The following is a 12516-nucleotide window of genomic DNA, read 5'->3' as shown; positions in this document are numbered from 1 at the left end:
CTAGCCATATGATGTCCACAGGTAGAATAATGAAACAATCTTTTTCATCATGTGACTGACACGGATTTGTTCATTACTTAATATAATTTTTACACCAACGATCCTATTTTGTTTTTGTGTTCGATGCCTGATGTTGCCTTTCATTTTGACTGAGATTGCTGGTGTGATCTTACTGTTTTTGACGTCATCAAAAAATGAGTCATAAGATGGTAATTCCCTAGTGTGACTGTCAAACGAGTGGGTGAAAATTAAGGGCTGTAATATTCTCTGTTTCAGCATGCCACTGCTCACATGGTGCCAAGACCCACATATGAACAATTTAGTTTCTAAGATAAAGCACTTTAAATTGACAGAACATAAAAATCATTTGACAATGGATCCAGCTAAATGCTGGCTCATAATTTATTTAACATGCTTAAAGGTTAGACATTGACCACTGGCCAAGCCGGACACACTTTGAATAACAATCAAGTAAAAATGGAGTTACTATATGACCACATAATTTAGCTAAGAGGTCATGTCTCCAACTGATGACTGACAACTCTGTGAAGATATGGCAGGAACACACACTTAACTGTCGAGCATGGGAGGAGTCAAGGCAGTAGATTGGATCTACTTATGTTGTCATCTTGGCTAAATGGGCACATGTGAACCTGATGCTCATACGCAACCCAAGTGCCTCAAATATGTCACAGTGTGGACTGATCAGTGCTTAACGCTCAGGAGGAGCTTATCTGTCCACCGTTAATTCTCCCCTGCCCTGAACAGATCCCAGCTGTTGGGAATCCTGCCTCACAGCCCCTGATAGAAGACTTGGTTTTGCAGTTGTTTTTAGTAGCAGCAATTCTATAAAGTGTCTTGTACTCTCCAACCTGAGTTTGGCTTCTTCCCTGGTCATTTGACCACCATGTTCAGGGGAATGACATCACAGATACACACAAATTATATAATAGCACCGTTTTTAGCGATAATCATGAGAACCAATTTAAATTGAAAGCTTTTTTCACAATTTAGAAATAGCTTTTATACTATAGGTAGACCTCAAATAGCTTATAAATCACTATTGACATCATTATGTAAGCACTATGTGTAGCCACTGTAAAGTAATGAATAGAATGTAAGAAAGCAAATGAGCTCATCCGTAAACATAAACCACAATGTTGCCTGACAGAACAAGAGCTACAATCTCAACTTGTCTTAAAGTAAAATCATGTAGTCCATTAAAATATATTAGCATACTTTTAATTGGTTGTGCAATAACAATGAATGAATGAAAGTATCTGGTAGAATTTAATTAACCTTATTTTCCATCATTGTTGTTGAGCCCTATGGCTTCTTCTAGGAATGTTGCACTATGTTGTACAACCTATGTTGTATTTGTAGCTCCAGGTTTTGTCTCTGCAGACCTATGCACTGATCATATTTCATTGTGAGAACAGCCCAAGGGCTTTGAGCATAAGTAACTCCTCTTGCCACTCCTTTTCCTCCTCCTTCTGTCATTGTGCTTCAATCCTTAATATGCAATCCCCATCCTCTTCTCTGTTGGACATCTCCTGTATTTACTATCTCTCTTTTATTAGACTTTAATTCAGCTCTGTCTTTTCATTGTATGGTAACATTGTCCTCAACTGCCATGAACGCACCCTTCCCACACTTGCATGTGAGGGCTTGTCTGCAGATACAATAAGTTTGTTTGTCTCAAATTGTGAACCAAACACCACTGATGGTGATCCAGGGCATAGACTCACACATCACACTGTAATGCTGGGCTCAAATACTATTTGTAAATAGTATATCATGTGTATATTATCATTGAAATTACATAGATGTATTGTCACCAGTGCGATTTTGTGTGCTTTTTGTGTCTTTAATTGGCTAATGGTTGGTTTGCCCTTAACATTGTGAGGGTAGGGAAATGTGAATCAATATGATCATTGGCACAACTCCATAGAATTGAATGTGCTCTGATGTAAGGGATCTTCGATGTTGTTTCTAGTGAGTGACATGCCAGACAGCGAGTCTGTTTGAGCGCCAACACTGTTTGTTAAATCTGCTGCTGATGTTTGCTCAGCGAGGGAGAGCTACACCAGCTATACTCTAGTCATGGATCACGTTAAGCCAGTGTCGTTGTAGCCGACATGTGGTAGAACATAATTCTTGTCCCTGATGTCAATGACGAATAATCCAGAAGGTGTTTGTATTTCTCCATTGGAGTTTCTCTGCAAGTGTTGGTCTTTGGGGAGATGTTTAGTGGAGAGCCATTGTACAAAGCTGATGTTCAGGAATTGATCAGGGAGAAAAGTTAAAATTCTTGTAGGATTGGCAATTCTGACCTGATTTAGCTCAAACTGTGTGGAGGGGTGAGGCGTGGGTCAGGAAAGCTAAGGAGAAATATCTGATATATTTTGGCCAGAACATACAGTACATTTCCCCCCATACGATGCTCGTGTGATAACTGTTCCTCCCATCAGATTTGGGCCAGGCTTTTGTGAGTCCAAACTGGGTGTCAGCTGTTTTGCAGATCTACAACCCTCATTTATCTCGATCCCACATTTTTTTGTGCATTACACTCAAGTGCCATGCAAAGTGGCTTTCTTGTTTTTAATCAGTTTCCTATTGTCCCCGAGTCTATTCATGTATTGGTGTTTTGTCTTCCCTTGCTTTATCATTGCTGATGTGGAACCTCAGGATCAGTGTAGATGAATGATATGTAGATACTTTGCCTTGACAGTGGATCAGAATTGGTAATGAAAAGCTATTAGAATTGGTAATGAGAAGCTATGTTATGAAAAGCCACTAAATGGCAGATAAATATGTGTATGTGTTATTTCAATATTTAGCAAATACATTCTTGTCAATTCCCAATTTTTGATTCCTTTATGGCTGAAATGAGATCAAAAAGAGATACAATAGAAATGCATATCTTTACATGTAATTTTGTTGCATCATTGAATGTCATTTCAGAGTATAGTCAAAAAGAAAAATCAAGATCAAATGTATGTAATTTACATGTCTGTGCATTATAGCTCTGTACAGTAATGTCAAATGTGAACACGTGGTGACTCACTTTGGTGTAGAGACCGCTAGAACGCCACAAAACAATGTCATTTCTTTTAGTGCTGTGCCAGCAATGGAGAAAACAGATTGCTCCACATTAATTTACATCCAGGCCACGCTTTAAATGTTTTGCCACGTTTGATGTGCAAACTGTTTCACAACTAATTAGCTGCCCACATGTAGAGCACTTTGCCTTTTTGCTTGGTAAAGGAAAGCCACACTTTTTAAAAATGTGTGCTATTATCCAACCCTGTGACTGACATGCAGCTCAGGCATGTTTTTGTGTATTTAACAAACTGATTTGTTGAACTGATGCTGTTCCATTTGTGCATGATGTGGAGAGGATTTAGCAGATTCTTGTAAATTTGTCGTGTGTATTTTGAATAACTGGTGAGCAAAACAGTTGAAAAAGAAATTCTCAATACTACCTGATTTTTTTTGTCCCTTTTGAATTAGTTCCCACCAACTGTAACAAACATGGGAGTTAGACTTTCATGTGAGAAGGTATAATTTCTTACATAGTCAGACAAGCAATCACTTTTTTGGAATGTAACTCACAGTAACGACACGCCGCTGCATTTCTTTCTCACTGTGGGAAAACCTATACATGAAGGTATTCCAGTCTGTCAGTTTTGATCCATCCTCATTCTTTAGAGCTTATTCAGAAGGCAGGAAAGTGGGTGTGGCGCTGTCGAGAAAAATCAATTTACTGTACAGTTGTCGTTGCTGAGCTGCTTGGTGTCGCTGGTGTCGGAGACACCTTTCCCTTGAATCCTACTAGTGGAAAAACAAACTCAGCCACACCTGTTTCTGACAAGTGTGCTTTGTCATTGCTTCTCTATTGTTACCCCCCCCCCACTCCTCCAACCTAGAGTAAAAGTACCACTTAAAGAGAAACATTATTCTGTGTGACTTGACCAGAAATGTATTGTAATGATATTTACAAAAGCTCCATGTATTTGTGTGATCGCAGAGGGAATCCCTCAGGTGTACTACTTTGGTCCTTGTGGGAAATACAATGCCATGGTGCTGGAGCTGCTTGGACCCAGTCTGGAGGACCTGTTTGACCTCTGTGACCGCACCTTCTCGCTCAAGACCGTCCTCATGATAGCCATACAGCTGGTAAGGCTTGGAAGAGGAGGGCACGCAAGTTTATTGGTGGATAAAATTTTTAAAGAAGTTTAGGGCTTCTTTACAAGGGTGGAATGTATTGAAATGATTTTAGTTATTTTAAATAGGGAAATATTTTTTGACTTACTAGTTGTTTGACTTACGAGCTCAGTCACAGAACAGATTAAACCCGTATGTCTTTATACTGCTGTAGTTGTATGAATTAAATACTAAATGTTCTTCCTACAGCTGATTATAGTCTTGTGTTTTAGTCTGAACCACCATGATCTTCAAAATATCCTGATTCATAGCTATAACTGCAAATTTTATCAGCATTTAATGGACTGTGTAATCTTGTCATCAAACTGCATTTTGATGTTGCCCAGCTAATTTCATTCCTATGAATATTTCACTTTCTAGTTCTGACCCATTTATTGCTCTTCTAGATTACACGGATGGAATATGTCCACACCAAGAGTCTCATATACAGAGACGTGAAGCCAGAAAACTTCCTGGTTGGACGGCCAGGAAGCAAGAGGCAACACACCATCCACATTATTGACTTTGGTCTGGCCAAAGAGTACATAGACCCCGAGACCAAAAAACACATCCCTTACCGGGAGCACAAGAGTCTGACTGGGACAGCACGCTACATGAGCATCAACACACATTTGGGAAAGGGTAAGAAAATCTCAGGAACACAGCTATCCATTTATCTCACATTTGCTCATGTTTACTTTTAGTACATAAATATAAGTACAAATCCTACATATACACAGCTACGTAAACGAAAACCTTTTAAAGCAGATTTTAAACATAATTATTTATTTAACCATTGGACTTTAACGTACCTTAGGTGTTTCTGGAGATCATCTGTGTCACTTTGGGCGGGTTCATTTTCACCCATCTATGATAAATGGCCGACCACGTCCCAAGGAGACTCGACAATCATGTTTTAAATCTGACCAGTCACCTCAGTCATTACCCTGGTTCCATCTCTCTAATCTATGCTCATCACTCTATGACTTAATAAAGTTTTTATGCTGCACGCGGTTAATTATAACTCCTGGAGTATTGTACAGATGTTCTACTTTATATTTCCTAAACCCCAGTTGTAACCTTGATGAATACCCACCGGTAGTGTTGTAATCTCCATCTTCTTCTTTCGCTTCCAGAGCAAAGCCGAAGGGACGATTTGGAGGCACTTGGTCATATGTTCATGTATTTTCTCCGAGGGAGCCTCCCCTGGCAGGGCCTAAAGGTATTGTTGCATATTGTTCAAAGGTGTCCAACGCTGTAAATACATACTGAAAATGTATGTTTGTCAGGACTCTGTACGTCCGCCATCCACCTGAGCTTAGCGATCGAGAGTCTGGGGACTGCCACACCATCGTCACACACTTCTATTGTTCTAATATTTCTTCAACATGAAAGAATAAGGAGCGGCGTGTATCACATCAAAACTTTTGAGTCCACTGACTTTTCAATTAATTGTGTAATACAGCTTTATAGTATGTGTGGTTATAAAGTGCAGCGATTAAGTGCTCAGGTATGTGGTCGATTTTAAAATAGCTGATGGAGCGCTACAGCTGGTCCCACCAATCACCCCAAACGTAGAGACCTCATTTAAATGACTGATCATTTGTTCATCTTTACTTCACTGACAACGCAAGAACACAAAGTAATGGATAATGCAGAGGTGTGCCTCAGCTAACTTCGTCACCTGGAAACAAGGCTGACTCCAGGAGTCAAAACAGCCATATATTATGATCATGGCCAACATCTTGTTTTAATAAAACAACCTGCCCTTGTTTTGTGTTAGCATCACCATGCATCACAAGTGTTATATTTCCTGGACAGAATTCAAAAAAGGTGCTTTTAGTCAAATTTCTTCGGTTGGTGACTAAATTGTTCCTGTGTATGTCGCCACTCCCTTACATTTGCATATGTGTTACTATACACACCCACGCGCGTTTTGCATTTGAACAGTTTTAGAGACGTAGCTTAAAGCGCGGAGGAACACTTACGTGTCGACAGGTGTCGTGAAGACAGGCTAGAGCTGAACGGAGTGGCAGAGCTTTTTTGCTGGCATTGGTATCAGAGGTGTACTTCGAACAGATGAGAAGACAAGACACCTCTTTTGAACATTTGCTATGTGGGAGGCAGCTCATGGCAGATGAATGTGAGGGATGCATGATCGTGGAGGATGTTGGGTTGCTCAGGCCAAAGCGAAACACACAACATGACAGCCTGCATAAAAATACTATAAAGGAGTATAGTGTCCAGTTTTACAACTCACATTTTAATGCTGAGAGGAGGGAAGGTAGCCCTGCCTCAAGCACTGTCACTGTTAATTCTGGTCCAAATTATCTGTCATATTGTAATTAATTATCAAAACATGTCATCTTTAAGATTATACTTCATTTTTAAAGTAATCTTTTCCTTAAAGACATTCAGCAAATTCTTTCTCTCTGTGTTATCAGTGAAGGGTGACTCAAATGAGCGAGGTCAATGCAGGATAAATGTGCATCACCAGTTCTGCCCCTATTCACGTCCACTGCACAAAGCAATGTGTTTTCTCTCATTTTGAGTGTATTTTTTCTTCTTTCCCATCTAGGCAGACACTTTGAAGGAGAGGTATCAGAAAATTGGGGACACCAAACGGGCAACACCCATAGAAGTGCTTTGCGAAAGCTTCCCTGGTCAGTAGAACCGAGCAATTTCCTTTATATTTTCTGTCGTTCAGTTGTTTCTATTATTTATTTTTATTTGTAATTTAACGATATTTCTCTCGCAACAGAAGAGATGGCCACTTACCTGCGCTATGTGAGGAGGCTGGACTTCTTTGAGAAGCCTGATTATGATTACTTGAGGAAGCTCTTCACTGATCTGTTTGACAGAAATGGCTACGTCTTTGACTACGAGTATGACTGGGTCGGAAAATCACTTGTGAGTTCCTTTTACTGAGTCCAAATCTCCTCATCTTACTGAAATCCTTTGCTTTGAAAATCAGTTTTCTCAGCTACAGAAGAATTTCTCACTAGATCATGACTGATTGTTTTTGCAAACACTGTGTATGCTATGTAATATCTTTTACATGGTGGGGGCTGACTTTTTCTTTTTACCATCGTTTTCTTGCTTTAATTGTCTACAGTTTGGCAGTATTTGCATTATTTGTGTGTCTTGCAGCCCACACCAATAGGCCCAATCCCCAGTGATACCCCCCTGCAGCCCAGCAGCAGAGACAAAGCACAACAGCAGACCAAAAACCAGGTGAGGTTACTAGCACTAAGACACATCTATGTTCACCTGCCAGGCCGTGCCCGTCTGTATTCAACTTCCTGGAGGAAGAACTTCTATTCTGTGTCTCGCTCATTGCAGTCCACGCCTACAGTCTGACTGCTGAGTAGTGGCATCACCTTTCCTCGGACTTTGTAGAACAAAAAAAGGTTTTAACAAAATTGATTCCTTACCAGTGGATTAGCTCTAATGCACAATGATTAGTCACACTCTCCTTCTCCGGCCATGAAACAAAGCACTTCAATTTATTCTTCACACCTTGCCAGTCTAAGCTTTGGTCATTGCATGCATGAGTTGAAAATGCAAATTGCATTGTTCACACCAGTAATGACAAGCCTTAATCTTAGTGTGTGACAGAATGTGGACTTGAATTTTATACATATATATATATATTTTTTTTTCCATTTATTTTTATCGGCATGCTACCCAGGCCTTTTTTGTTGGCTTGATTCAGTATAGGGGAAATGATTCAAGTGTTTTTAGTTGAAAACACCCACAAAAATCCACGATACTAATCATCAGTGTTTCTCATAAAGCTATGCAGGGAGGCCATTAGATTTTATGACTAACTTATTGCAGTGGACTCTAGCCTCCTTTTTACTGCTCCACATTTAAAACAATTGGCTCAATATCAACTCGCAACCCTTTGAAGCTTGCCAAGCACCACCTCCAATATCATGTATGATGCCTATGACTGTAAAAACCTGTTAGAATTAATGGTGAAAAAAGTCAGCTACAATAGAACGAAACATCTGCTTTCTCTGTAGTTACAATGTATATTTAAAGAGCTCAGAGCTCTATTTGAGCTGAAATTCTGTGTTGTATTGAATATGCAGTGTTAGCTGAGGTGATCAAGGCTGGGTTTTTTTGTTTTTTTTGTTTTTTACTCTTGCATGACATTTACTTGCGTTTTGATCTGTGCTTCGCATAAATTTTTGCTTTCCTCTTCTCTATTAACATAGTTGTTCTTAACAAGCCTGCTTCTGCTTGGGAGATGTCTTCTATAATTTTTTTGTTTTTGTTTTTTTTGTTGTTGTTTTTTTTTCCCATTCACGCCCCCTTCTACCCTCCACATCCCTCACCCCACAACCCACTCCCCTTTCCTCCCCTTTCCCTCACTACTTCATGACCACCTGCCTCAACCTCTTTGCTCTTTGCGTCAAGTCACCTGAGCCCAAAGGAAGTGAGTCTCAGCCCACTCCAGTGACCAATAAGGAGACTCTGGGGTCGCACCTCACAGCTGAGCGGCTGGGGGGCTCTGTTCAGGTACTGCTGCTGCTGCTGGTCTGAAGGCTAATGCATGAAGCTACATCATTTTGAATGTGTCTGAGTCTCACTCTCTCTCGCACTGTCCCCTCACTGCATGTCAAGTGTCCCATCTTGACATCCTGTCTGTGTCTGCATCTGACTGTTCGAATCCCTGTGCATCTTTTGCTTTGCTCGTTCTGTTTGCTTTTACCTCATTTTCTACAAGGTGCCGAGAAGGGCTGTGCAAAAATGACATCCAACAGCAGCTTTCACGCAAACCTTAATACAGAAAAAAAAACATCTGAAATTATTAGAAAACACACAAGATGGAATCTACCGTAGATTATTTGTTTTTGTGAACTTGAAACTGAGAATAGAATATTTTAGTAAATTCACACAGAAATTAGAAGCTTCTATAAAAAATATGACACACATGTGCCACCTAGTGTTGGCTAGTATAATTGCAGCTTTTAAATGCTAGGTTGATATTTTCCTGCTCTGTATGAAAAAGTGTTAAACCAGTTTGTGGGGGTTTTTTTTTTACTGACATCATTAGTATTATCTCGTTGTGCTTCCAGAAAAAATTTTTTGGTCAGATCAAAAATTGATTTCAAATATTTTTTTTAATTTTATAATGCATCTTGTCATGCAAAATTAATCTGGTTAATTAGTTTGAAATTTGACAGCACTGTTTTCATGATAAGCGACAGTGGAGGAAGCACAAGAAAGTTAATTAGGTACAGAAAGATATTGCACCTTTCTTTTGTATTATATATGTTGCTCATACTGCTGAAACCTTGTTCAATGGTTAGTTTTTACATCAAAACATAGATTTACACTGATCCAGGACTTGAGATTACATCCCTTATTTCTAATAATAGAAGCACATTAGAAAAAATTGGATAAATATCTGACATCATAAAATGTTGTCAATGTCCATATTGGCATTTCCCTTTTCTTTTCAAACAGGCAGGAATATATGTAAACCTCTCCTTCCAGGTTACATGTTGAGCTGCTATCCTTACCTGAGGTGGTAGACAGTTTAACAAAACCAACGTTGCATATATTTGGATGTGAAACTTAATGTCTGCCATACAGTAAGTGGCTTGTTTTGAATTTTTTGTGTGAGCAGTCTGGGGTCCTTTTGTACTTCTGCAGGTGATGAGCTCAACAAATGGCGAGCTGAACACTGATGATCCCACAGCCGGACACTCCAACGCTCCCATTACCGCTCCCACCGAAGTTGAAGTGGCTGATGAAACCAAGTATGAAACGACTTTCAAAATGTGTAGAGGAACAACTTTACGTGCAGTGTTAGTTCAGAAGCAGATCAAAAGCCTGTAGAACTGCTGCAATATTAACTAATACATTTCCCTGACTTTATGTTTCGTCTTTTTCTTTTCCACCTCCGTAATTACCAAAACCATGTGTCTTGTTTTTTAAACGTTCATCTAAAAGCTTTTTTCAAACAGTGATTGTGCAACATCGCTGCAATAATGCTCTTTCTCTACAATGCCTTTGATACAGTAACACATTGAACATTGTAATGGCGGAGCTAAGCTGCTCTGTTGTGTGTTTTTAAATAAGTGTGCCTTGAGTTCTGACTGTAACATGTTAAACCCTGTATTTAGATGCTAATATCTGAGTTGTTGTTTGTACCTGAAAGTGCTCCTCTGTCTTCCTGCAGGTGCTGTTGTTTCTTCAAAAGAAGAAAGAGGAAAGCCCTTCAGAGGCACAAGTGAAACAAGAAAATGGAGAGAACTTGAAACATTGTGGTCACTGTCGATTTTTAAATGGAAGCAACTACACAGACCCCTGTCCTTTATCTCTTTCCAGCTTAGTCCTCACCTCTTTATTCCTCTCACCTTATTTCCACTGTCACCCTGTACCTCCCCCCTCACGCTCTCGCTCTCTCGTTCTCAGTGCTCCCTGGCTACTGGAGAGTTTAAGGAATGTTGCAGTCCTACTGACTCCACAACAGACTATTGATTCCTTTATCAATGAACAATAAACGTACCTACATTACAACAGGGGGCTTGAGAAAGAGTTTTAAAAAAAGCTGTAACGATGAAACTCGAATACCGTGGCGTGAATATGAAAAAAAAAATACTGTTTGAAACAGTTGATGTATTTAGAATCTATGAAGATCAGCTGTTGATCAGGGGGAACCATTCGAGTGGAAAAAAAACTGCTCTCTAGGAAATTGTTTTTTTTTTTTCTTTGTTCCTTTGGTGTGTGTTTTGGGATCAAGGTAAAGAGAAAGAGGTGAATTATGCTGATGTTAAATCTGAGAGACACAGGATGCATTTCATCTATAAAAATGAATTTGGAGGATTTTAATGTTTATTTTCTTTTTTTGTAATTGAGTCCTCAGTTTTTGAAGTCGAATCCTTGCATTGAAAAGTTATTTTTATGTTGTAGTACTCTGGAGTTCAATTCTTTTCCTCACTGGCTTTCTTTTTGTCTGTCAACGTGGACTTTGTAGCACAGTCACTGGCCTCAGGTACTGTGGAAGATTGAGAGAAACAGATATTAAGCTCACTTATGATTATTGCACTTTTGGGGAAAAAGGAAATCAATTACAGTGGAAAACTTTAGGTTTGAAATTAACAAATAAGAAAACAACTTAATAAAGACTGATTTAGGAAGAGTACTTCACAACGCTTATATTTCAGTCATGACCCAAAATGTTGTCTTTACATGGAAAAAAAAGTTGTCAATTTTTATTTCTTACATCAAAATAATTTACCAGGAAGTCTTAGTTTGTGCCTTTCTAAGTAAAATGTTTAAAGCTTAAAAGTGAGTGTCCCGCTATGGCATTTCATCTAATCTGTCCCAAATGAGCTTTTGGATTACTGTGTGTGTGTGTGTGTGTGCGTGTGCGTGTGTATCAAGAGGTGAATGTTTTTAATGGCTATGTGCCCATCCCTTGCTCTCACCTCTTAGCAGCATACACAGCTTCCCTTCTGCTGTGACACGTCAATATATCTGCATAGTGGTGTTCTTTTTGGAGGGAGAGATCAGGACTGTATGTGAAAGAGTGTGTATGTTATTGTGCACACTGGGGCCAGATCAAAAAGACAACAACCCAAATCTGCACTATTGTTTCATTTTGTCTGGACATCACAGATATCCATGCACCTCGCGGATGTTTACTTGTTTACGTGGCGCTTCATGATGAATTATTGAAGTCTTTGAAAGTGTACCATCTTAGAGAATATATTCTTTTTGCTTTTAAAGTTTCTTGCTGCTGCTAACATCTTTAGTTTCATATTGCGATGCAACTGATTATCATTAGGACCATAAATCATGATCATCATCACCCAGAAACAAGTTTTAATTACTGCTTTTATGAGTAACATTAATTGCCCTTCATTTGACTGATGGATTTATTGACCAGTCATTGCAGCTCAATTTGTAACACGGACTCCACTCATCGTTCATGGTTCAATTAACTTTAAATTTTAAAGAGGCTGGCTGTAATGAGTGATGACTGTAACCACCACAACACAGTATCCTGACACAGGGAAGTTTGGGTTGTTTGAGGTAAACTGTCATATCCTTTTCAGAACTAAATAATATAAGTACCTGTAATCTCTTTCAAATCCAAACAACTGCACTGGGAAAAAACTTAAAATACTGTACACAACTTTTTTCGCTAGTTTGTGTCGTGTGATAATAACTAATTGGGATTTTATTGACTTTATTATCATAATCTTTAACAAAAGCATAGAGCTCCAACTAAAACTCCTCTCACCAGGAGTCATTATGTTCCCCATCAGTGTTGGTTACAGCAGGTAA

General features: G+C 39.2%; 1 protein-coding gene across 5 annotated transcripts in view; it reads left to right on the top strand.

Annotated features, from left to right (window-relative positions):
• csnk1g2b (casein kinase 1, gamma 2b) overlaps positions 1 to 11049 on the top strand; it is a 31804-nt gene extending 20755 nt beyond the window's left edge. For 2 of the 5 annotated variants that reach the window (XM_068318904.1, XM_068318905.1), the window contains exons 4-12: positions 4031 to 4179; positions 4614 to 4848; positions 5343 to 5428; positions 6785 to 6869; positions 6968 to 7116; positions 7357 to 7440; positions 8632 to 8733; positions 9874 to 9980; positions 10403 to 11049. In XM_068318904.1, coding sequence (XP_068175005.1) covers positions 4031 to 4179; positions 4614 to 4848; positions 5343 to 5428; positions 6785 to 6869; positions 6968 to 7116; positions 7357 to 7440; positions 8632 to 8733; positions 9874 to 9980; positions 10403 to 10457 — 1052 coding nt within the window. In that variant the 3' untranslated portion in view covers positions 10458 to 11049. The remainder of the gene's footprint in view (positions 1 to 4030; positions 4180 to 4613; positions 4849 to 5342; positions 5429 to 6784; positions 6870 to 6967; positions 7117 to 7356; positions 7441 to 8631; positions 8734 to 9873; positions 9981 to 10402) is intronic. The other 3 variants (XM_068318906.1, XM_068318908.1, XM_068318907.1) reach the window with 3 other exon arrangements.
• The last annotated feature ends 1467 nt before the right edge of the window (positions 11050 to 12516 follow it).

Source organism: Antennarius striatus, chromosome 7, assembly GCF_040054535.1.
Source record: "Antennarius striatus isolate MH-2024 chromosome 7, ASM4005453v1, whole genome shotgun sequence".
Taxonomy (NCBI): domain Eukaryota; kingdom Metazoa; phylum Chordata; class Actinopteri; order Lophiiformes; family Antennariidae; genus Antennarius; species Antennarius striatus.
Note: the sequence above shows the minus strand (reverse complement) of the source record. Positions and strands in the feature narration are given on the sequence as shown.